This window comes from Melampsora larici-populina (assembly GCF_000204055.1).
Source record: "Melampsora larici-populina 98AG31 unplaced genomic scaffold MELLAscaffold_14, whole genome shotgun sequence".
NCBI classification, from domain to species: domain Eukaryota; kingdom Fungi; phylum Basidiomycota; class Pucciniomycetes; order Pucciniales; family Melampsoraceae; genus Melampsora; species Melampsora laricis-populina.
In genome coordinates this window covers 1,318,084-1,344,428 of record NW_006768778.1, presented here as the reverse complement: position 1 = coordinate 1,344,428, position 26,345 = coordinate 1,318,084, and the positions used below count along the sequence as shown (strand labels likewise).

Sequence of the window (26,345 nt, the reverse complement as noted above, 5' to 3'; positions counted from 1 at the left end):
CCCTTGGCATTGTGTTCCAAAACCTCAGACAACCCTGACATCCTCAAAATCACAGTATTGTGGCAAGACCCTAAGTACGCCTCTGTTAAATCAGCAGTTATACCACTACCACAACAGGGAACCATCAAGGTAGATGGACCACATAAAGAAACTTTGAGTGACCCCACTCCCTCCGGAGTCACAACGGCCAAGTATTTCAGGGCGTGTGAGCACTTGTGGCCATTATAAAAGACATGTTGATTGTGGTTTGGTTGTGCAATACACCAGACTGTTCCTGTCATTAACACAATTAGTCAGCTGAACAAAAACCAAGAATTCAACCGGACGGATGGAGAATCAAACTCACCATCAATAAAACCAATGCAGTTATCCATTGGGCAATCCTTTGCCTGCACTAGACTAGCAGCAAACTCTTACAATACCTCTTGTGTGAGGGTTGGGTACTTTCTTGAGTACTCAGGGCTCACTAATAGGGCAGAGGGGATCTCATAATCCAAGTAAATAGATTTATATTGCAATTATAAAAGTATATACAAAGAATTAAAGACAAAGAAAGGGATGAGGAAAGGAAGATAATGTAGTACAATTGTTAATAGTGAAGGATGGATCCTAGTCCTTCCTCTAATCTTCAAGTTGACAGATTAAAGAGTGATGTAGAGTTCACTAGACTAGTTGTTCTATGGTCACTAACCTTGGGTTGTTCTTATGGTCACCAACCTTGGGTTATTCCATGGTCTGCAACCTGGGTTGTTATATGGTCACCAACCTTGGGTTGTTATATGGTCACCAACCTATGGGATGTCTACCTAGGGAAAGTAGAGGATCCTGAGAAAGGATGAAGAATATTACTTGCTTTTAATCAGGGAACAGATTAAAGTAGTGAAGATATCACTAGTCTTATAATTATAAGACTCTCGACATTTACTTCAGTAGAACTTTAGTTGTTTTTAAAAGTGGTGTGTAACAAAAGCTTGGGGGGAAATCTCTCAAGGCTGAGAGAGGAGGGGTTTATATACTCTCCTCTCCAAACCTAACTGTGGTGAGATTTGTTTACATCCCTACTTTGGTTTAGGGTTTGATTATCATTATTATTTAGGATTATTACTGATAATGCTTAATTACATATACATGTTATGTGTAATATGTAATATAAGCTTTGTTTAACTCTTGACACTGAGTTATGAGGTGTAATTGATATTTCATTACATGTTACATGTTATTTTAAATATATATGTATATGTAATTAGGATGTATATTAGGGCTGTGACCCAGACCCGTCCCCGGCCGGCCGACTCTGCCAGACAACTTTCACGAAGCTGATGGTACGTGCCCCGGGGCATCCATATGCACTTCCATAACGGTTAAATACGGCCCCGTGGGCGCTTTGGGCAGCTCGGGCACCCGACCCGGCCGGGTTGCCGACCCTTTTTTCGCCCAAAAAATGCCTTCACGCTACTCTCTTACTGGCCCTGGTCGGCCCTGAGCAGTTCTCAGAGGCCATCGGGTTCGCTCAGGGCTCTATGTGGCCCCGGGGCCGGCCCTGAACTCACAGGGTCGGGTCACAGCCCTAATGTATATATGATTTATTACAAGTTACATATGTTTTGTAAGGTTTATGTACATGTAATTAGTTGTCTAAAGGCGGTTATCTATGTTACAAGTTAATCTTTGGGTACATACATATGTACCCAGGGCTGACATCTGGCGTATATTGTTGGGCATTCCATTTCAACAAGCCACCCCAGTTTTTGTAGATCCAGGCTTGGACCAACCAACAGATCCGACTGATAGTGGAAGTTTCCCAGCCAAAGACTTGAGACAAGTCAAGGTATTGAGAAGGGGTTGACAAATGTGCCATATAAATGGCAAGAGCAGTCTTCCCCTCCTCTCTGGCACAATTCGGGATGACAATCACCATTGGGAAACAACCCTGGTGATGAATCTCCAGGATTTTGTGGGGATAGAATCTACTGGTGAGTTTGCTGACATGACCGTGCCATGTGTGGACGTTGACACATCGGTTTGATAAGTCTGGCAGGGGTTTGCCTCCCAGTTGTTCTATGTCATGCAACAATTGAAGAAACCCTTGAAGTTCTTCAGCCTGATAAAGATGCCACCAAGCCACCATAAGAGTTGAGTTGACAAAAGTGTGTGACCGGACCGGTAGTCTGTTGGGATGGAATAATAAAGGATTGTCGGGCATGTGGAACAATGGAAGACGGCAAGATGAATATATATCAATGAATATAGGTAATTGAGATGAATTTGACCAAACCTGTTCACGTAACTAGTAACATGACACAAGGTCAGGTATTGCGGAGTTTTTTGATCATGGTATTAGATAGGATAGCAAGTGACATCCTTTTGCATGTCACTCACAATCTACATGGAGATTTGGATGATCATCACCAATCACAAAGTCAAAATCATGTCTTAAACGGGAAAAGTTTGTGTGCCCTGTAATGTCTTTGAAGAAACTTGTTACTCATTTCCCAACTGGATTCTTGTGAGATGTCAAATTTTGATTCTCTTTTTTTTAATAGATGTACAAGATGCAGAACTCATAGCGGCCAGTCTCAGAGATAAGAGCAAAGTGTAAACTTATCAAAGTCCCACGCTCGTGCCTACTTGCGAGGCGTCGAGTGAGGGACTTATGCCAAACTCGTACAAAGTCATTGCTCAGGGTTGAGGCCTTTTGCAGGAGAGCACCTTCAAACCCCTCTGCCGCCTTTCCCTTCAAGCAATGGTTCTCTGGACCAAAGAGAAAACTTGTTTGCTGTTCTTTTCCACATCTTGTACATGCTTTTTTTCCCAAGGAAGTTGCTCCCCTCCTTCCTTTAAATTGTCTCAAAGTTTCTAAAAATTTGCATGTAGATGTAACATGTGTGAGTTGTATGTAGGTAGACTGCAGTGGAAAAAAACATGACAAAACTAGCGGCCATTAACTCACCTCTTCTACAAGCTCAAAGACAGGTGCTTGAGGATGAATGAAAAAGGAGGAGTAGCACACCCTTTGACACCTCACTCCTTGTCTATCCCTGCATGAATGTCTTTGAAAAGCATGTGTTCTTTTAGCCATTATGTACACTTTACAAGTCTGTACTTGAAACTATGGTGGTTTTTGTTGACTTTGTGTGATAGATTCATTCCTGATGTGGAATTTGTTCCTATAGAACAATTTCCAAAAAGTCGTTATCATTTTTCAGTCGGGTTGTCGACTCACAATTGGTTATTTATGAAGTCGCTTGACTGAAAGTCACTTACTTTGAAAATTGGAAAAAACAAAAGTGACTTAAGCACTTGCAGAAGTTTACACTATACTTTTACATGTTACAGCTTCAAGTGATTTAGAAACTTTGAGACAATTTAAAGGAAGGAGGGGAGCAACTTCCTCGAAAAAAAAACATGTACAAGATGTGGAAAAGAACAGCAAACAAGTTTTCTCTTTGGTCCAGAGAACCATTGCTTGAAGGGAAAGGATGCAGAGGGGTTTGAAGGTGCTCTCCTGCAAAAGGCCTCAACCCTGAGCAATGACTTCGTACGAGTTTGGCATAAGTCCCTTGCTCGATGCCTCGCTCGTAGGCGCAAGCGTGGGACTTTGATAAGTTTAAGCAAAGTGATATTGAATGAGATGATCTGGCATTTATTTCTGTAGAGCATAAAATAAAAATCTTATGATGTGCTCTTTAAACTTTGCTATATGCTGGGAATGGGATTGTATCCAAATGTATCTCAAATTTCAATTTTGGGGGCTATTGGTCACGCAAGAGATGTTGTTTAATGTGCAAGTCCCTTGTGCCTCGGCTTCGGCTTACCATGAGCTTTTGCAGGCTTTTGCATGATTGGACTTGGGTTAAATTAGATTAAACACACATGCACCGTGGCACATGATGTCAAGAGCCCCTCCTTTTCGCGTGAGAGCATCCGCACTTGTTTGCGGTTGTTAACTTGATCATGTGTGGTAACTAACTCAGAATTAAGTAAAAGATTACTTAATTCATCAAAAATCCACACTTGTTTGCATTAGCAGTGCTGCAACTTTTGCAGCTTTACAGATAATGCATGTGTTCCACACCAGTCATGCAGTAAGGTAAAGTTTTAATTTTTTGAGTACAAATCACCTGCTTTCATTGCCAGTTTTCATATGATAGAGGCACTGTTCTCTTCTTTGCACTAAGATACTTTCAAATTCTCCATCTACACATGAAGATCCAATATTGTCAGCCCTGGGTACATATACATGTACCCAAAACTAACTTATAATATTGGACTTTTACTTATAAACCTTATTACATGTACATACAGCTTATAACACACATGTAACATATAATAAAACATATACAAACATCAATTACATATGTATATACACTTAAAAACATATGTAACATGTAATAAAATACCAATTACACCTCATAACTCAGTGTCAAGAGTTAAAATGCTTATACTACATAAAATACATAACATGTATATGTAATTATGTTATATTAATAATAATAATAATTAATAGTAATTATTAAACCCTAAACCACAGTGATGATACAATCAAATATCACTACAATTAGGTTTGGAGAGGAGGATATATAAACCCCTCCTCTCTCAGCCTTCAAGGATTTTCCCTCAAGCATTTTATTACACATATCTTTTAAAGAACCCTTTAAAGTTCCTTTGAAGTACATAATCAAAAGTCTTATAAATATAAGACTAGTGATTCACTTCATCACCTTAAAGCAGATTCCTGCCTAAAAGATAAAGTAATTTCCTTCTTCATTCCTTGGATCCTCTACTTTCCCCAAGTAGAACCTTTCATGTTAGTAACCTCTCAAAGAACTCCAGGTTAGTCACCTTTTGAACAACTGCAGGTTAGTAACCTTTATCAACTCACAGGTTAGTGACCTTTTGAACAACTGCAGGTTAGTGACCTACAACAACTCACAGGTTAGTGACCTTCTGAATAACTACCAGTTGGTGACTATAAATAACCAGGCTAGTGACCTACATATCACTCTTAATCTGTTACCTTAGAGATTAAGGGAGGGCCTTGGATCCAGCTTTCCATTATTATATTTCAAACCTCCTTCTAAGGAGTCAACTAGCTGAAGTCTGTCTGGATTTATCCAAACAGACTGTTAGTCCCTTTTCCTTACTTCTTTTTATTCTTTTATTCTTATTGTATTTACAAACTACTATTTGAAATACAACTCTTTAAATAAAAAGACCCATCTTACCTCCCATTAGTGAGCTTAGAGTACTCCAAAAGAATACCCTACCCTCACAAATATCATCCTGTTCATCTATTTGACCAATAGATCTTGATTTCAAAGGACAAAGTCAACATGACTTTGTTCAGCTACTCAGTACATGAATTCTAGTTAAACAACAACGGCTTTACTGAATACTATGATCTTGTAGAAATTTTAAAGATTCAAAATGAGGAAAGAAAAATGACTGATCTAAATGTATCAAAACTTTTTTTGATTTTTGACTTGTAACTCTTGATTCCAAGTCCTCAACTAATTGATCTTCAGATTTTGGTTTTCTTATATACATATGTCTATATAGTTCTATGAATCCTGATATTCTCTACCTTCATGTGATTGGTTTGAAGTGTAGTTGAAGATATTCAATTGACCGATTTTGATTTGAAAATCACACAATATCAAAGATGGGAAAATCGTTGATCGGCATCAAGCGTTTTTGGTTTGGTTCATGTGACTGCAAGGTTAAGACTTCATCCAGTGTGAGAGGTGATAAGACGGTGTTGAAGGTTGAATTTGGTGTTGGAGGTTGGAATGAGTCGTTTTTGTGGTCAAAGTTGCTGTGGACGAGTTGTGCTGTCTGATAACGCATGTGTCAGCCAATTGGTAAATTTACCGATTTGCTAACGCAAAATGATCAAAGATTAACTACCGCGGGGCTAATTTTTCACCGGTGTGGAAAAGACCCCGCAGTTGCGTTAAATTTAACCTTACCACACCCAATTTACCGCATGAGTGCGGATGCTCTAATGCCAGCATAATTTGTGATTCTCTCATAACCCTAACCCAAAGTCACGGAAGGACAGAGGATAGTTCAGTCAAATTGGTCGCAGCCATTGATATCAAACAGCTTGGTCAAGGTCTTTAATAAGTTGAGGTTTTCTTTTTCTTGCTGAGTTTCAGTTTTCAGGGTCCTTGCATGTCGTCTCACGGAGCGGAAGTAAGTAAACTTAAAAAGCGGAAGGACGGAAGAACATTTCAAATGCTGCATCATTTTCAACTTCACTGGGGAACAAAAGACACATAAAGAGTGCTTGTGTTGCACACAAGTTGTCCCCCTCAACGCATTCCTTGACCATCTCCAGCGCTTCTAACTTTAATCATTCCAAACCAACACAAAAATGTAAGCATGCTTAGTCTTAGCTCTCAACCTTTCTACCTCCCTACAAAATACCAAACTCTATGAATCTTTTCCTTTTGCCCAATACTCAAATCAATCTCTTCTGGCTTTGCATGCTTGGTTAGTTTTTGTCATGAAGCTGTTCACCACAATTTTCATGGCTGCCATGTTGGCCTACGCTGTCCAAGCTGCTACCCTAGCTCCCCCAACTAAGAAACCTTGTGTAGGTGCCATGAAGCGTGGGCGTAAGTGCTAGTGGGCCCTCCCCTGCCCTCCCATCACAGTGTCAAGCATTACATTCACAATCAGATTGTAAGTCGTTTCTCATCACCAAAATTTGATTACCAGTCCTTACCGAGCCCTAATGCAAACTCAACGTGTTCAATTTCCCACTCAAATGCTGCCCTACAACCCTTTACACAACTGCCAATCACTTCTGTTCCCCTGTTCTCTTCATGTCTCACTATCTAGAATATAAAGCCGTTTCAAGAAAGGTTGACAAATTTTTTTGGAGAAAGTTGTCTCCGCAGCAGGTAAAACCAGAGACAAAATTTGATTTACAGGTTTATTCTTTTCTGTATTCTTCCAATTAGCGGAGAGACAAAATCGGGTGAGGGACAAAACAGGACAAAACCCGGGTTTTGCACATTGGCGAGATTTTTAAAAAAGATCAATCTTTGTTGAAACAGCTGTGATAATCTTCTTGTACGGGTATCGTCCAATTCAATCTTGTGGATTGTAGTCCGATCAAATCAAATCTTTTATTCATCTCCGGTCTGTTTTTTTTCTCCTTCTCTTGCAATCCTCTCTCTTTGAGATATCTTGTATGTGGAATCTTGTTTTATGAAGTTACTGTTTGTCACTCCCAAAGATCAAGTTGGTCATAGTTGAACATATTTCCTTTACGTACTTTCTCAAATTCAATCATCTTGAATGTGCCATAGATGCGACGATGTGCAAGTTTTTCTTTCGCTGCAAAGACCCATGGAACCCAATAGAACTGGATTTCCATCGCACCCCATTTTCTCATTTTGCCCAGTCCAGCACCTTTCAGAGGATCTGTATTGGATCACAAGCTCTTGCAGGTGATTTACAGGGTTTGACCGACAAAGTCTGAACGAGTTAGGCATACCAAAACTGTGCTAAGAAAGACAGCAGTACATGTGGAACAACCTGACAAAGATGTTTAGAACTGGGCATGAGACTTGATGAGGTAGAGCTCTTGAAAGCAGTGGTAAAGCAGAAAGTGCCGAAACTCCTGCTTATCTCATGCAGAGATTGCGACGTGAACCATAAGTCGCTCTTGCAATGCCCTGTGAGGAGAGATTTAGGATCTTGTTGACTTTACAGATTTGAAGAGTTGTCAACCTTGAGCAAAGAGATCAAATTGACTTGACTTGAGGATTTCATAAACTTGACCAAGAAGTATACACTGAAAGCCTACTTACAAACACCAACTGAATTTAGTAATATATGATACACATTTTCAGATTACTGAACACAACAAAAAAATAAGTCAAGAAACTAAGAAAGACTGATCTTGTTCGTGATTCAATTTATCATTCAGTCAATGGCTTTTTCCAATTTCTCAATTGATGCTCTGACACCATCCATCTTTTCACAAATTTCCTTCTCTAGTCGATCTGCTTCATTTGCCTGTTTAAGAATATGATCATGAAGTGTTCTATTTCTGCGCTTTTGGTCTTCAATAACGCTAGCATAGTGTGATAACAGAGGGTTGATCAGCTGTAGTATAAGAGGTGGAATTGATAGTTGAGGGTCGCGTGTCAGGCTAGGATATCGAAAAGAAAGCACTCGAATGATATTAGTGGTTATATCAATTATAGATATTCAGGAAATCTATCTGAAATGAGAACAGAATTTACCGATGAGGAGCAAGTCCAGCTTCCAAATCTTTGCGTGCAGAAGCCTCAAGTCGGTCAAACAAATCACATAATTCTAAGATTGACCTCTCCTCTCCAAGACTTTCCCATCGATCCTACATTAAATTCATTCAAGCTCATTAATCCCAAGCCCGAGGTCTATCCAAATTAAGAAACTCACGGTAGCATAATGAGTAAAGACAGTTTTAGTTTGTTCTACAAGTGTGTTAACAACCTCCGGATTTGCATAAGGGAAAGCCTCAGAAATCGATTGAGATGTAATGGATCGTAATACATTTAAAATAGCTCGATTGAAGGCTGTTTGGATCGCGACTGAACGTGTTGACATGTTTCCCTTTTTACCGTCTTTTTCATTCGCCTTCGCTGCTTCGCTCATTTTTTGGATTTGGATATGTCGGATGGCAAGTTTCGATATTACTCTAGTGTAAGTGCCGTCCAGATATTTGTTTCGATGATTAGTTCGTATGAAGCGATGGTCAAGGGCGACCGAGAGTTGATGAAGCGCGTTGATGGTTATCGAATGACGCGATGCTGCTGGGTACCGAGGCGCAAATATGCGCACGCGTCCGATTTCCAACCGTCCGGGCTTTAAGGAAGCCAAGACCGGATCGGGGCTGTAAGCAATCCGGTGATTCATCGCTGAGAATCAATGGGCAAGGATACTTTTCCTGTTCTCACAGATCAGTGATTTTTATTGTCTAGTTTCACATATCCTTGGTTGTTCAACTCACAAACTTTTTATATACACAGTAGGGGCTCAAGTCAGAAATTTTTTGTGAAACTTTTCAAAAAACGGACAAGTTTTTTGAATTTTACGGTGTTTTTTTTTCTGCAAATAGGGGGGCTCAAGTCAAAATATTTGCGGCCTTTTTTTAAAAAATTGGGGAAAGTTTTTTACAGTACCGTGCTGTAAAAACTTTTCCCAATTCATAAAAACGGACCGTAAAAATTTCTCTCGGATCTCCTTCTGAGCAGCAAATTTACGCAAATTTGCGTAAATTTACTGCTCATAAAAATTTGGGAAAAGTTTTTTACGATAAAAGTAGTAAAATTTTTTGACTTGAGCCCCCCTAATATACGGTCAACAGCATTCAGGACACCTAAAAAGGTGTCCTGATTTTTTTAAATTTACAGTATATTTGGCAACATTAGGGGGTTTCAAGTTTGATTTTCTTTTGTGTAATTTTTATAAATTTGGACAAGTTGTTTGTAAAAAAAATCTTTGTAAAACAACATATTTATAATTCAGGACACCTAAAAAGGTGTCCCGCTGTAAAAAATTTACGCATATTTTACAACAACAGGCAAGTTGTTGTAGTGTAAAAATACGCAAAAAGATCCAACTTGAAACTCCCTATTGGACGACTTGTTGGACTGTAAAATACCGTAAATTTCTTGACTTGAGACCCCATAGTGTGCAATGTCATAGCAATCATTCTTTAAAATAAATAAATAGATGACAAGCTTGAGATAGACTTGAGACGTGTAGAGTAAGAGATAGTATAGTGTTGTATTTGAAGCCAAACAGTCCATCTACTGTTTGGTCAGTTAGTCCAATGGATTCTGATAGAACCCCCTACCAAGGTGAGAAGCATCAGATTAACCAACTTAGTTTGAGATGATTTCAGGTGAACATCTCATATGTACAAAGATCCCCTTCCATTATTGTCATTTGTTTCAAGGGTGTTGGACAAGACAGGTGTTTCAAGAAGGGCTTTTACAGTGCTTTTTTATATTTTACATTTTGTTTGGGCTCTGTAAATTTTAAGTAAAATTTTAAGGTCGTGAACCACCTTTAGAGATGGTTCACGGTTTTGCAATCTTGTAATCTCCCTTAAAATTTTTAAATCATGTCCCTGAATTTTCAAAAGACAGGGACAATTGAGCCAAAAAAATGTACCTCCATTCTTGGTATTTTTTGTTCCTGGATTCTAACAATTTTTGGTCAAAAAAGAACCTTTTCTTCTCTTATTTTTTTTCTCTCCAGGTTTTCCTTTTCATCAACAAATAATTGCTACAAAAGGAAAGAAACAGAAACAAAAAAGAAGCTGAAAAAACCTGTTAGGACAGTGTTCCTGACTTTACAAAGCCGTAAAACATAAAATTAGAGCATTCACCACTTTGCAATCAGGATTTTGAAGGATTGAGCAACCTTAAAAAGACTGATCACGACTTGGCAACCACATGGCTTGTGTTTCTCTTCTTGAACTGCCCTATTGTGCAAGACCTATAGTGGCTGCTTTCCTACATAATCAAGATATATCATAGATCCCTCAGCTTGAAAACAAACACATAGTATGTATTCTCCTGTGCCAGAGTGGTTTCCAAAGCTGGTGCAAGAATGGATCAACTTAGAGCACCCACTATGGTTGCGCTAACTTGGTGATTTAGTGTTACCGTAACACTAAAATACCCACAGGTCCACTATGGACTTGATTTAGACCTGTGGTCCGTACTGCTGCATTAAATCTTGCACCCCACATGCTCAGATCTCCGCATGCCTACAACTTGATTTATTGTAGGATAATTGGTCAACAAATGCCTTTTCCAAAACCTCAATCCCCAAACTCCACAATTCAAGGCTTCAAATCTCAATGTTCAAACCTCAACACCTCAACTTCAAGGTTCAAACTTCAAAACTCATCCTCAAAAGTCAACTTTGAACTAATCCAAATTTCAATTTATCTAAATAGGTTCTCAATTTGGTTCTTAATCAATCATTCATTGTTGTTTGTTGTTGTGATAGTCTGTAAGAATTCATCTGGATTGAAATATCCTGTTCTAAAGATTTCATGAGTTGAAATCAATCATGCAATTGTACATCTACAATTGTTTGAGCTTGACTTCATACCTAGTGTTAGGGGTGAGATATTCATCATATAATTTTTGAGCACATTGAGTGTGGTATTGATAAGTCTTGATAAATTCAGACATGAGTGTGAGGAAGTGGAGGTGGTATGCAAGGTTTATCAAACAAGAATTCAAGACCACTTAGTCTTATTCTTGTTGTTCCTCTTGCTATTTGAAGACTTCAAAAGGTCGTCAACTTGTCTTTGCACATTGTGATGATGAGATGATTGATTTTTGGATGAAAATTATGAGGAATGAGATAATTCATTTCAAGATCATACCACTGTGGATCTGCTTGACTTTTATTGTTGGTAAATCAGATTGTAAAGCAGCTCATATGAATTTTATGTGTTTACCAATTTAGTTGTTACACACATGATCAAATTTTGTGGCCGGGACTGCAAAACTTGCAATAAAACACGCCCACCATAGTGGGTGTTCTTACACTTCAGGACTTGTTTTCAGAAGAATTTGATCTATTTGTATAGAATGGGCATACAATACTGTCTATCTGGGAAGTGAAGGGAATGCAGCCAACCCATCTTTTTACTCACCAGACAGGTTTCAATTTTCTAATTGTCTTTTGAAAAAAGACTGATCACAGGACCAGCATCTTGTAAGGTGTTGCTAGGCTTCCTGGTGATGATCATGTCCCTCTTTTCAGGTTGTGGTGAAGATTGGCAAAATAGAGTCAAGAAGATAGGAAATCTAATAATTATAATAGGGGTTTTGAGTCAGGTTTTTCAAGGTATTTTTAAAGTACAACAACCTGTCCACAACTGTGAAATTTACCATACACGTAAGAAATTTGGGACACCTTTTTAGGTGTCTCAAATGCTGTTTTTTGCAGAAAAAAACTGTTAAAATTTAAAAACTTATCTGTTTTGTATATATTTTACGCAACAGTATCCCAACTGGAAACCTCCTATTGGTATGGGCAGAAAATTTCTTTTGCAAACCCTCTGCCCAAGCTTTCAAAATACAGATGGGCAAAGAATTGATTCTGCCCAAAATAACAAGAAAATGGTGGCAAAAATCAATACCATATTATTTTGTTCAATCAGAGGTGCAATCAATTGCTAGTGTGATTTACAACCTAGTTGTAGTTATATAATCAATCACTCAATTTATATCTGAGTCAGTAATCTCTTCACTGTTGGGCTGGGATCTCAATTTTGCTAATTTATTGTAATAGTGGTCAATCAGATTTTCAAGATGGACAAAGCCACGGATGTTGTGTTGAGTGTTGAGAACATATGAACCTGTTGAAGCCCTAAAACATATACATACTATGTATGTGTAGTTTTGGTGGACTGTGTGTGCAGTCATCTGAGCAGTGGGTGAGTATTTAGTTGTATGAGTGAATACAAGGTTAGAGCTTTTTAAAACCAAGAACTTTTGGAAGGTTTTGCAACTGTATGCATCTTGGAGATCCTTGCAATAGTCCAACCATCAACCCCTATGATTGGAATTTCCAAATTTGGAATGATATCAACAATCAGGTTGATGATGCAAAAATGATAATTGGCGCAGTTAGCAGCTCACCCTACCTAAAGTGTCCATAGCTGGCGGGGAAGGGTGAGATGAATTTTTGGAGAGCTTGAAGTTGATGTCAGTCTTGTGATTCTAACCTGATTCTAAGCCCCAAAATCCACCTTTTGATGAGTCTCAGAAAAAAAAGTAAGCATTTATGCAGTCAGACCAACTCAATTTACCAATTTATCAATCAATCTTATGATCTACCCTCATCTAATACACTGCGGTTCAAAAGATTCGTAATCTTTATGTGATTTCACCATCCTGTTCCAATGATGTTGTTTTCATATGTTGATGACATGCCCAGTAAAAACATGATGTAAACATATGTGGTTGCGTTGCGAACTTGTTATTCTGATCTTTGTTCAACACTCATCCTACATAATCGTGATGTAATCAGCAGGCATGCTGAAGGTATCAACAATAAAAGTCACACATACTTACGACATATCGCTGATATAATCTTCTTGGTTACATTTATGAAATGCAATACACACATCGTCCAAACATGGATTCTGGAACATGAATCCAACCCAGATCTTGATCGGTTTGATTTTGATTCAATTTTAATTGTCATTTTATTGCATCGGTATTGGTATCTCGATTTTGATTTCTGATTTCCTCTGTTGGCATCATTTGGTTTCCTTTTGGTCACAATACTTTGCTTACTGGGGCAACACAGTGACATGAGACGCTGGATACGTTCCGGATGTACCGTACAAATAAGAAAAACAACAATGTTTGTTCAACAAAAAGACTTTTAATGTAAAGAAGTAATTGTAGGTAGCCATAGAAGAAAATCCCAATGATATATAACAAAAGAAAAGGAAATGATGAGCCAATCCCCATTCAGTCAATATCTATCAGTACGGTACATCTTCTTGCCACTAGTTTTTGCCAGGGAGAAATATATTATTGTTTGGGGGTTGGACTTTGAGAAACTTGAGGATGAACTGAGAGGCCGATTGAGAGCAACAAAATTCGATGCAAAGGATATCCAGTCAATCCTTTGGGTTCCATACAAGGACATCCAATGAGCAGAAAAAATCACCATGGACTAGTGATGACCAGGAGAGATCAAAATGGGTCAGCAACTCTAGAATAACGGCTGGACAGACAGATACAAAGCGAGATGAAGGCATAAAGCAGCTATACTTCACTTACCAAGAATATCATATCACGATCGGTATGCAAGGTCGACAGATGTTCATCGGACCGACAATCTTCGCGGCGGTGAAATTGAGTTACCTGAAGTCACGCAAAAGCAGAAACACTCAGTTCATCTAGTACATGTTGCACAGAAAGATGTGTCGTACTATACCCACCAAGCCTTTCAAGTTGGGAACTGATTGGTCTTTGGTTGTATGGCCTAACTCAGGTCCGTATCAATAAGAAGAGTGATATATGAGGTCGCGCAAAGGTGGAAGGCGGGGGTCATTGATCAAAACCGAATCAAATCCAAGCAGCCACCGAGACTGATGAACGAAATTGGATAAGAAGGGAAACGAGGGAATGGATATGATAGTAGTATAGAGAAAAGAAAGTAAAACAAAGAAGAGATAATAAAAAAACAAGTCAAAGAGCGGAACAATGTGAAAAGTGATCTGAGACTTGTTGTCAAAAGGGAAATGACTTGATTTGAGTGAAGGTTTTCATGACTTGGTTTTCCAAAAGTCGAACCTCGGGTCTCGTGGGCTTGCTTGCGACAGAGCTTTGGTATCAGAAGCTCATGAACAATCTACATCACTGAGCGGTCCAAGATGAAAATTATATGTGAAGTACCTGGTGAAATCATAATGGGCACATTCAGTTTATGTTGTGGTCAATTTATGTTCTGATGAGGTATCAAGATACCTCGAGAATTTGTGTTTTCAAATTATGACCCAAGTACATCAGCTCTACATATATTTTACAAAAATTCAAAATCCACATCACAATTACAAAACAGATTTGTCACTGGTAGGTAAAGTCCCATGTTTCTCAAATGTGATTACTGGGGGTGTTTTGAACACATATTTGCCCTTAAAGTTTGCACCGTAGTGTACCCGTTGTTGTGACAATCCTCATGCTTCAGTGCATCTGTGAGGCCTTGCAGGAGTTATCTCAAAGTCCAGCTTTTTTTTACTCGAACAATAACTTAGTTTGTGCTTTTTGATTTCCCCTGGTACCTCCGATTCTTATGGGCTTTCCACGTACAACATTATCATATAAGAAAACTTAAATCTAGACTCCAATAAGGACCAATGCTTTTGGTCCCCGGTCCCATGATTTTTGACCTGTGGTCATGGAAAACAACGAGAGCTTCAATGTGTTTTGCGCTTTTCATTTGTTTGTTTTGTCCTGCATCATTTGGACAATGTCATAAACCTGTGCTTTTCCGTGACTTCTTCCATGACAGGACATGTTATTAGATTGCTGAGCCTCAGGCAGACACTTTCTCTAAATGATGCATTAGACATGTGTCGTTGGCATTCTCAACCGCATATTTGCTTGGGGTTTCTAAAGTACATGTAAGTGCTCAATCAAAGTATTCTCTAAATGCACTGATTGCATAAACCTAAAATCCCGTTATAACAGAACCTCCTCTCCAGAAACGTTTACATATTTCTTATTTCCGCTTTTCTCTTACCGCCGGTTCTTGTTGCAATGTCACCACGCGCCAGTCTCCGGCCGGGGCGCGGCTTCGCCTAGTTACCAAAAAAGCTCGAAGAGCTCTTCGAGCTCTTTTCTCGCGTGAGGATTGTATGAGTGACAGGGCTGGATAGCACATCCCTGTGACCTCTCTCGCTGTAGAGATGGATCTTTAAGCAGCTTCTCCATATATCCACAACACCAGATTCCTATCGGAAATCACCTATGGACCTCTGCAATGACTTCAAATGCCTTGGGGTATCAAGTATTAAGTTGTGTATGCGAGTCTGTTGATGCGGCTCGTGTAAAGTTGCTTCATCTGAACCCGTGTCATCTCGGCATCCAGACAGACAATTCTCAGTCTTTTAAGAGACAGCAACACGTGGTCCTACTTGGCAGCGCTAGCTGCCGGAGGCCTCGTGTAATTGAAAACTCGCTTGATATGAGGAAATCCTATCGAATCTCTGTCGGCTCGTTCAGGAACCTCAACCTGTTCGTTCCATCATGGCGTCATCGTACATATTCAAATGGCATTACTTCGAAGCGCTCGTGCGAGAAGATGACGGCCTTGAACCAGATGTGTCAGCTCGTCAGATCTGAGACTGAGGTGTACGAGTAAATGCAGTACAGTTCTTCTTTAGTGCTCAACTTTTTCAAATAATTGTGCTCTCTGAGTGACCTTCAGGCTGTGTTCCAGCACTAGAACTTGAGATTGTTGAGATTTTGTACGTATTGCCTTTTTTAGCTTGTTTTTTTGAGTCATCTTCACGATTTCTCTTCCGTCACACCATTTTGAACTTCCTTTCTTCTTAAAACCAAGCTTTCTCATGCAAACTTATTAACTTCACCCCTTTCTCATATCATTTGTATCCCAACTCAAAATTAACCATCAACTGTACAATCTTAATCAACGACCATCTTCCTCAAAAGCTGCATACAACCCCATTAACTTATTACCCTCATCTGGCCTTTTGGGTCTTAATTTTGTATTCTTGTAGCATCTCTAACGAAACCGCACGACTTTGGAACGTCTCATTCTCCCTCTGGAGCGCAATTAGCTGTAGATCACTTTATATATGTTACTCTGAGTTTTGTGACCAAATCTAACGGATATTCACTCTAAACTAACTCCCCAAACATTATTCCTCGATCACTCTGATTAAACTCATCCCTAAAAGAAACGCCTTTTATAACGACCAGAGATGACAAACTTAAACCATTCAACTCCGATTCAAACTCACTGTCAAACTCATAGAGATCAAATCACAGCTTATGAAGAATTTCTTAATTCTGATTTAAACAAAATCAGGAATGAAAGGAATAAAATTAGGAAACCTTTTGGGTTACTCTTCGAACTTCCTAGTCCAACAACATCTCTTTTCTCGCTTTCTGATCCTAATACCACTATAAAACCACTTGAACGAAAGCGTAAACCTGATCAACAATTACAACCAAATAGAGTCTTATTGGCACCTTCAGTCCTTTTGATACCTCCTATGAAGTCGCCTGTTAGATTTGGAAAAGATGGTCAGTATCTTCAAAAGACAAACTCTTAAACAATGTAAAATAATCAGAACCATTAAACAGGAAGTTGATCAAGTTTTCTTGGTATCGAATTAGATATAACTCTTCAAGGAAACCCACCTAGCCCATCATGGATCATATATTCAGATGATTCATCAGAAGATTCGATCAAAATTGATGAAACAGAATTTAAAGATGGAAGTTATGAAACTATTATTTCAGAAGAAGACAAGACAGATGAAGAAGAAGACAAGGAAGTTGAAGATGAGGAGGATGAGGAGGAGGAGAAGAATGACGAGAATGAACCGATCTTATGGAACCTCGATTCTCCAAGCTCAACTCGAATCGAGACACTTACGCAATGATCAAAATCAATGAAAGTTACGCGAATTGATATCTCGATCACATGCAGTCTTCTTCCATATTCTCTCAAAAGATATTATCTTCTAAAACCTTTCACTTCGCTTTCAACGGACAATTTCATTTGAATATTTTTCTCTACTCTTGATCAGATTCGAAAGTTCTCTTTTTTTTCCTCTCTTGTGACCACGGACTATACATGTACCGCGTGAAGATACACTATTTTCTCTTTATATCTTTTTCCAATAATTGCTCTCGGTATTGCTGTACGACGAGCTATTGATGTATTTGTTGTTTGACACCTCGGTGTTTTGATGATGATATGTTCACGATGATGATGATTTGATGACGATACTAACGATGTGATGACGATATTAATGATGTGATGACGATATTCATGTGATGATGATGATGACTGTGATACTACTCTATATAACTATACACGTATTTTTAGAGTTATATATTTTTTCTTGTTTTAACGATTAGCTCCAAATGTCTTGAATTGATTGATTGGCCTCTGCGAAGAGTTTATTCAGCAAATTGGCTTGTCTGAATAGTAGCCTCTAAGAGTACGAGGGACGTTGACAAGATCCCTCACCTCCTATTTAGTGGTTTTTGGCTTTCTCCTGAGGAAAGGAGTGCGGGATTGAATAGAATTGTCACTACCGGTCGAGGTATATAAGAGATGTTCTGTTCGTGTAAAACCGTCTTGAAGTCCATTCAGATTTGTCAAAAGATTGAAATAAATCTTTGATCGTTAGCCATATCTTGACAAATTTGGGTGGAAAAATGAGACATTCTACACATCACTGAAAGTGTCATTGCAGTTCCCGAGATGAATTATTGATAAAGTCTCCGCTTCCCCCACCTTGTAAACATATGACTTAAATCTAGACAGTTTCAGAAGGTACTGCTCAAAGGAAATAAGTTATCGACTCTCAGACTTCGATCAATTGATTAAAATGCTACACTTCACCTACCGCGCTGATAAATGACACACATACTTGATTAGCTCCATCCATATATTGCAATAATTGAAGACTTGAGATATTTACTTACTATCAATGATTAATCAGCTGGTCCGCACTTCTCGTCTAACGAGTGCGTCGTCTACAAATAAATACACATGCATATTCTTGCAACACTTCCTAAAATCGTACAGAAGATGACCGCATGACATTTTTTATACATGACGTTTTCTAGTTTTGAACTTAAGGATGGTCTCAAAAAGGGTACAGAAGACTTGAAAAATCCATAAATCCATTCTTGATGATACACCACAAATTGAAGAAGTGCTACCGGCGCGCAATGTGGGAGTCTGCCTGTGAAGGATGAGAACGAAGTTAGCTAGCCACTAGTTATTGATATGAAAGTGAAAGTCTTTTTTGGAGGGTAGAATGGCTTAACATATTGCTGTCATGTATCCGCTAGCCAATACCTTTCTTTAGCATTCCCAGTCATGGTTCTCACCAAATTGAGACTTGGGAGTTCAAAAGCCGAAGTTACTTTCACATTCAAGAGGTATGTATCAAGGGTGTTTTGATCTGCCGTTCTATGACCTGGAAAACGATGAAATGCAAAATGATTTCATGATCAGTGCAAATTGAGTTTATTACAATGCTCCGAATGGATTCAGTCTATCTTGTATCGTGAAGAGAAATTTTGAAAAGATCATTCAAAACCTTGTCTCCCTTTGGAGTCAGCAAAACTCGATGGCCAAGAAAGATATCACACTTGAACGCCTTACTTGTTGAGCGGTAAATACCAACAAAATGTTCGCACGACTTAAAATTTGCCTATTCCAAAGTTGAGAATTGAGCTAGTAAGTTAATTCTACGCGGCGAAAGAAATCCTGAAGCATAACGAAAGGCGCAATCAAGGCTGGATCGCTAGCAAGTCCTGACTTTGTTCCTTCAAGTTCCAGTATCCTAAAATCCTAAAAGAGGAATGTTCGTCAGCATGCAGTATCATCACGGAGGCAAGCCTGGTACTACGGATCGCGAAGAATGGAAAATTGACATACACTTTGAGCATTAACATATGTTCCCTGAGTCATTCTTGGAATGTGTACTCTCGCAATTGTTGGAGTCCGAAGTCGCGTCCTGAAGTCGAGTGCTGAAACGCGCAGGGTGTCACGTGCCAGTTGAAAAACATGGGTCACGTGATGTACACTTTCTTTGAAACCTAACCCTTTTTGAGATTCTTGAAAAACTCAGTCCGATTCAGTTGGCGTGTCTTAAAATTTTTCAAGATTTTTAAGTTTTCCCCACCATCTATCAACTTCAATTTCAAGGACAAGCTCAGCATTCATCACAAGATGGTAAGTCAACATAAATCAAATCCAAATTCAAACCAGAATCAATTTAACATAATCTATTTTTTTTTAATTCGAACTTTAGGGAAAACCAAGAAAACAAATCCGAAATAATACTTCATCAAATGGTCCCATAAGTGTTAAACCATCTACTCAAAGATGGGATGTACTTCCAGAAACAAATGAAGCTTTTGTAAATTATTATAAATCTCAAGGTATTGTTGCAGATGATAAAGAATGGGATGAATTATTTGCTGTGTTACGTACCGATTTACCTACGACTTTTCGGATTACTGGGACCAAGAAGTGAGTTTAACTTTTTAACTAAAACTCCGATAGGATATAATTGAGAATTGATGGTAAATTGGATTAACAGGAATGCTGTAGAACTAAGTCGGATCCTTAAAGAAACATACGTTCCTTACTTATCTAACGTCGAAATTAATGGAGAGTCGATCCCTCCACCTGCACAATTGCCATGGTGAGTCGATGTCAAATACCCTCCACAGTTTGCCTTCCGATGACTGATTACATGATTTGAACAAAATTGTGAATAGGTATCCTAAAGGATTAGCATGGGAATTACGTGCTTCTAAGCATGTCGTTCGAAAGTCTCCTGAGTTCAAAAAGTCAGTCATCTTTCAAATAGCATAACAGACACGTTTCAGAATTCTGATCACTCAATGGTTTGTGTTCTGCTTGCGAAACTCAATAAACATCTCCTTTTTCACTCCATCAAATTCCTCCTATGCATATACACCTTACACTGTCTTAAAGGTTTCAAAACTTTTTGGTCTATGAGACAGAGGCTGGTAATATATCACGTCAAGAAGCTGTTTCTATGGTTCCTACGCTTCTCTTGGATGTTCAACCTCAACACTTTGTGGGCCCACTTTTCCTTGGAAACTTCATCTCACTTGTCATGGGGATCCGAGCTAACATGCCATTCTCGAAACCGTTCATATCTCAGGTCTTCGATGCTTGTGCCGCCCCTGGTTCCAAGACTGCTCAACTCGTGGAATCCATACACAGCTCAAAATCTTTAATCCCACCTGGTTTATTGATCGCCAATGACAGTGATTACAAACGATCTCATTTACTTGTTCATCAATCTCTTCGTCGATTACCATCTCCTTCTACGATGATCACAAACCATGATGCTTCGATGTACCCATCCCTCAAGATCGATGGTAAACCATTGTTATTCGACCGAATCTTATGTGACGTACCATGCAGTGGAGATGGCACACTACGTAAGAATGGTGGAATTTGGAGAGATTGGACACCTGCAAACGGAGTTGGTTTACATGGGTATGTTTCTTGTGTGAATCTTGATGGCGCTCTCTACCAAGTCGCCTACAGCCACTCAAAATGCTCACATTTGTTTTGTTTCTGATCTACTTTGCTTACGGGTATCCACAGTCTACAAATGCGAATCTTATCCCGTTGCATTGCTCTATTGAAACCTGGAGGTCGAATGGTTTATTCAACTTGCTCATTAAACCCATTAGAAAATGAAGCCGTCCTGTCTGCTACCTTAAATCTTCATCCTGAAATGACCTTGGTAGATGTATCAGATAAATTACCTGAACTAAAACGTCGTCCAGGAATGACAACTTGGAAAGTGATGAATCGTACCTTGGGAAAAAACGATGAAGTGAAAAGTTACGATGATTTAGAAGGTGATGAGAACAAAGCTAGATATTCTGCTACACTTTGGCCAGATGGAAAAGAGCAAGCTAAAGGACTTGAAAGATGTCTTAGAATTTATCCTCATTTACAAAACACTGGCGGGTTCTTTGTTGCTGTGTTGGTGAAGGCAAAGGGTCCGGATGTGAAGGAAGAGGTCTCTGGAGATCTTCAAGCCGCGTAAGTCTTCCATCTATACCCTTCTGATTTTTTGGAGGGGATCTATCAACCTAAATATGATGATCAGGGACTAATTGGTTCTTTGGATACTGTTTGCGACCATTTCGAAAGTGAAACCTCGGCTGCAAAGCGTAGTGCAGAAGAGCTCGCTGCCAAGAAGAACAAAAAAGCTAAAACTTCGAAGAAGGCCGACTCATCGGCCGATGTCGACTCAAAGCCCAAGACCGAGAACTCTACAGATGAGAAGAAGGATGTTAAGGTGGCTGTCGAGCCAGAAGTGGTCAAAGAAAATGTAGAAGATGTGGACGTCAAGAAGACCAACCAACGACATTTTAAAGAAGACCCTTATACTTATCTCAAATCTGATAATCAAGAGGTCAAAGATTGCTTGTAAGTTTCAATCTTTCATATTTTCTTTCGTTAAACCTGACAGAGACTGAAAATTAACTTTTGGATATCTTTAAATAGCAAATTCTTTGCAATCAAATCGACTTTCCCAGTAGATAACTTACTTGTTCGTAACGCATCTGGAGCCGCAAGTCGTACGATTTATATGACGTCTTCAATAGTTAGAAAAGTGATTGAATCAAATACACATGATAGACTTAGATTAATGAATTGTGGAGTGAAGATCTTTGGTAAAGATAATTCGAATTCAGTTACAACAGATGAACCATCATATGGATGTAGATGGAGGATCGTAAGTGATGGAGTTGAGTTTTGTAAACCGTTTATGGGATCTAGTCGATTAGTTAAATCCGGTTTGAAGAATTTAAAACAATTAATTTCAAATCCAGATCAATATCCACTTTTTGAAGATTTAGAAGACGAAACGTTCAAAAAGGCAGTACAAAAGATTGGAGCTGGTAGTTGTGTGATGGAAGTGATTGGAGATAAAGATGAACATGTACCTAAAGATTTAGTCGTGGCTATGTGGATTAGTAAGGCTAGTGTGAATCTGATGGTGGATAAGAAGGAGAGAAGAGTACTTAGTATGAGGTTATGGGGTGAAGATTTAACTTCAACCAAAAATGCAAAAGGTAAAAAGAAGCAAAAGGAAGATAAGGAAGAACAGGAAGAGTAGAATGATGATAAGATGATGAAATATGAATCGAATTTAGGATTTAGGATTAATGGTTTTCTTTTTTTAAAGAAATTTAGAGTAAAGGAAAGTTTCATAAAAAAAAGTTTGCATAGGTTCTTTGTGTGACCTGAGTTTTGTTGTGAGATGAATATCATACTTTGAGTTCATTTTTTACAAGAAGATTTTGAGAAATTGTTATATGTACTTAGAGCAGATTAGTAAGAAAGAAAGTGATTTTGTTTAGTGAAATTGATGAATGAAAAACTAAAGTTTAGATTAGGCTCATATATGAGGATGACATACCACGAGCTCATCTATGCTAGTGTGGGGTAATGATAAAATCATTATCAATGAATGGATCATTGAACAATATTCCTTGAATGGTGAGGTGAATCACTTTTATAAGGAAATTTGAGAGCTATCATTTTCCTTGGTACTCCTATCAAGGGCTTGGTGGATCTGAGAACAATTAGTCTGATGTGAAATTGGTAGGGGGATCAGGAATGTAGGGTTAATTTTGATTCATTAAAAAATCATGTGGATTTCCAAGTAAACTTTGAGCTCTGTTGAAATTTTGAGCTCTGTTGAAATTTTTGGATATCTCATGATCATGAAGGCCATCTTTATCATCACGTTTTGTTTTAATCAAAGCTCAACTCTTATCATAGAATACATAGATATCCTTGGAATGTTTATATATCATTTGAAGACCAGGTTACATATATTTTAGTTGAATAATTGATTTGGTTTATAGATGATTTAAAGACCAAGTTACATATATTTTAGTTAAATAATTTGGATGGATAAAAAAAACTTCAAAACAAAACTGTTTGTTTGCAGAAAATCGAAAAAAACTAGATAATCAAATCACCAAAGAAAACGAAAGTAGAAGAAAACTTGGTATAAAAAATTAAAAAGTGGTCATACCAGACCAATAATTAAAATTATATTTTTCAGGTTTTGAATTGATTGCCAAACCTTTAAAGTTTAAAATTTCTTGATCATCATGATCATCAAATAATTGAATAGATTGATCTTTACCACAATGAAATGGTGAAGTGATTCTAATAATCGTATCCTCATGTCTGGAAAGGTGTTCTTTTAAATGTTTTGTATATTTTTTGGAACCGGAATTGATTATCATTTTATTTAAATTACTTCTTGATTTGACCATTAGAAGAATGTAAAGATTATCTTGAGATTCATTGGAAGATTCTATAGAAAAAAAAAGTTACGTTTATCAGTATGAAGAAAGAGTAAGAAAGAGTATCGAGATTGATGAATGACTTACTTGGGATTGATAATGGGTCATCTGTTGCTGTTACAGATTTTGGATGAGGCCGATGCCAAAGGTATAATTTAGATCTACAGAAAAAAGGTACAGATCAAAGAATATGCATCAAATCAGAGAAAGTCATTACAATTGGTTGAATTGATCAGCTTCAATGAAATAACTTTACTTTTCAAGTTTCGGTCGAGATCCATCTTTGTACCATCTGAAGGAAAGATAGACAATAAATCAATGATCTGTGGACTTGAGGTATCAACGAAATTAAAGTCCAGAATCACTTACAAATTGAAGTAAGAAAGCATATGGAGTAAAGGTTCATGAGAAAATCCATTCACGTAATCGTGAGCGGATACCACACCTTTAGGTAGATTTGCATTCTTTCGTGGATCTTTAAGGTAATGAGCTTCTCCCTAAGAAAATTCAAACAAATCAAATGAGTGAGAAGGTTGAGTTGAGTTGATGTATCTTTTTTTTGGAATTTGCTTGACTTACATAATCGTTCCATGTCAACAATCTAGAAGGAGAAAAAGGAAGAAAAAGAAAAGGGTTTGATCAGTTCAAGATCCTAACCTAAGAGATAAATTCAAAGCGACAAACTCAATAAAAGCAGGAGGTGATTGAATAAGTTGAATGTATTTTTCAATCACAAGGAAGTCGTCACTACTATAGACATAATTCCCACCTGCACCATGTTCAAGATGTTTGAAAAATAATGGACTGATAGGCGCAGCATACTGTTTTCCAAATTTGTGAAGAGCAAGTCGATTTCTCTCATCAGGGGATTCAGAATATGATGACCATGCATCCCAAGACAATAGCCCATCAATAGTAGGGACACTAGATGGGTTGGCACCTGTCCAGCAAGGTCTACAAACACAAAAATCAAAAATTGATCAGCTTCTTACAATGTCCAGACGCTAGTCATAGCCTTGAAGACGAAGATGAAAGATTCGTAACTAACAAGAAATATATCTGTAACGTAAGAGATAATTCGTCAGCTACAAATCGTAGAAAATAAGTAGTTAAGTTGAGTAAACTTTCAATCACTCACCGAAAATCCCAAATTTTTCTTTAAAGCATCCCAAGCCGCATTATAGTCAGGGTTATTATCCTACATAATCACTATTTCAGTCTCAATATATATTAGTTGAATAAGTAGGAAGAACTCTGACCAAATATGTACCAGGAACTTCACCAGAGAAAGTAGACACCAATGGTTTCCCTTGATATTTGAATTGACTTTGTCGATGAGCAAAGGTCCGAATAAGTTTAATAACATCTTTTGATGAACCAGGTTGACCGTAATAAGACATATCGAATGAAAGAAAGAGTGAAAAATCCAGTTGATCTGCAACATCATAAGCTAATGGGATTTGTCTTTCATTGGTTATATCTCTTCCAATATTGATTGCAAAGGCATCAATCCCACTTTGTTTTGCTAATTCCACTGCAATGAGAAAGAGAGGAGGTGAGTAAAGGTCAGATAATGAAATAGTAAAAGTCTTCACTCAACTGTCTTCTTTCCAATCATCAGCTTGGTAAAATTGAGAATTCCCTTGAACAACATGTGCAAAAACAAAACGTTTTTCTGGACTTTTTCGACGAGAGAAACGATTTAGAGATGAAAGAGAGCTTTGACGAGGGGTTTCGATTACTCTGGTACATGGTTGATTTTGTTTGGTTGGTTTTATGAAAAAATAGAAAAATGAGAAGTTTGGGTCAGCCTTATGGAGCATCTCTCATTTTGGTTTGGTATTTAACTGAAACATTTTTTTCATCGAGGCTTAAAATTTTGCTTACCTTATATCCAAATCTACGTTATCCATAGATGATTCTAATGAAACATCAGATCTTAATCCCAGACGATGATTTTGTTTAACCATCCGAACAAAAGAACCTGAAATAATGGAAAACAAAAGAGAAAAGTATAAAATTTTTAAAGTGGTATAACCGACCATCGAGGTAAGTTTTAGTTATATTTGAAGATGGAGTAATAAGTTTAAAGTGATAAGAGTTCAGGAAGGATTGTGAAAGAAAGGGAGAAAGTTGCACGAAAGATGATATGTAGGTAGAAAAGTGATTGAATGAGTGCCTTTTTAAGGTCAATTTCACTCTTCCTTTCAAAAGAAATTTAATCTCCACACAAATCAAAAGTCATAAATCACTTTTGAGGTTTAATGAGATAAGCAGAGATCGAATTGGGAGTTATCAAAAGTTGACACTCGGATTCATTTTGAAACAGGATGGAAACGATTCTCTAAAGCCTGCAATGGTATCATATCACTTCGATCATCAACCGTACAAGTGGCTGAGACGTAAGGCACAATCTTGAAGGAAGTAGGTAGGGTAAGATGAAAATTCAACCAACGTGAAGTTGGGACGGTTCGATAAATACCTGTCCAGAATTGATACGTAAAAACCAATTGCCGGCGAATTCGGATCGCTTGGTACAGCCTTTTGTCTGGATAAACTTCACGAACTTTGTGATCCGACGCTGAGAGCGTTGAGAGGCATGTCGATATTTTATTTTTGCGTTAAATTCTAGCAACACACAAAGAGCTGTTGCGATGGGAATCGTATTGAGCTTATAAAACTTCCTTTGAAAGT

The 26,345-nt window shown here is 38.1% G+C and overlaps 4 protein-coding genes across 4 annotated transcripts; 2 read left to right on the top strand and 2 right to left on the bottom strand.

Moving 5' to 3' along the window:
* Nucleotides 1-7,938: 7,938 nt before the first annotated feature.
* Nucleotides 7,939-8,916, bottom strand: MELLADRAFT_62471 (uncharacterized protein; the record flags this gene model as incomplete). Its single annotated transcript, XM_007408934.1, has 3 exons — nt 7,939-8,167; nt 8,262-8,374; nt 8,440-8,916. 3 exons carry the CDS (start codon nt 8,914-8,916, stop codon nt 7,939-7,941), a joined length of 819 nt encoding a protein of 272 aa, XP_007408996.1.
* Nucleotides 8,917-16,459: 7,543 nt separating this feature from the next.
* MELLADRAFT_116220 (uncharacterized protein) lies at nt 16,460-17,717 on the top strand (the record flags this gene model as incomplete). The annotated part of the gene is made up of 2 exons (XM_007408994.1): nt 16,460-16,823; nt 16,917-17,717. The coding sequence occupies 2 exons, from the start codon at nt 16,499-16,501 to the stop codon at nt 17,183-17,185; spliced, it is 594 nt and encodes a 197-aa protein (XP_007409056.1).
* Nucleotides 17,718-19,497: 1,780 nt separating this feature from the next.
* Nucleotides 19,498-22,447, top strand: MELLADRAFT_85533 (uncharacterized protein; the record flags this gene model as incomplete). Its single annotated transcript, XM_007408995.1, has 9 exons — nt 19,498-19,500; nt 19,580-19,800; nt 19,871-19,975; nt 20,052-20,123; nt 20,272-20,377; nt 20,465-20,805; nt 20,917-21,363; nt 21,475-21,753; nt 21,832-22,447. 9 exons carry the CDS (start codon nt 19,498-19,500, stop codon nt 22,445-22,447), a joined length of 2,190 nt encoding a protein of 729 aa, XP_007409057.1.
* A 910-nt stretch (nt 22,448-23,357) lies between these two features.
* MELLADRAFT_85532 (family 71 glycoside hydrolase) lies at nt 23,358-25,696 on the bottom strand (the record flags this gene model as incomplete). Its single annotated transcript, XM_007408933.1, has 11 exons — nt 23,358-23,662; nt 23,739-23,812; nt 23,908-23,943; nt 24,021-24,148; nt 24,231-24,252; nt 24,336-24,605; nt 24,700-24,710; nt 24,790-24,849; nt 24,911-25,185; nt 25,252-25,394; nt 25,539-25,696. 11 exons carry the CDS (start codon nt 25,694-25,696, stop codon nt 23,358-23,360), a joined length of 1,482 nt encoding a protein of 493 aa, XP_007408995.1.
* Between the last annotated feature and the right edge of the window lie 649 nt (nt 25,697-26,345).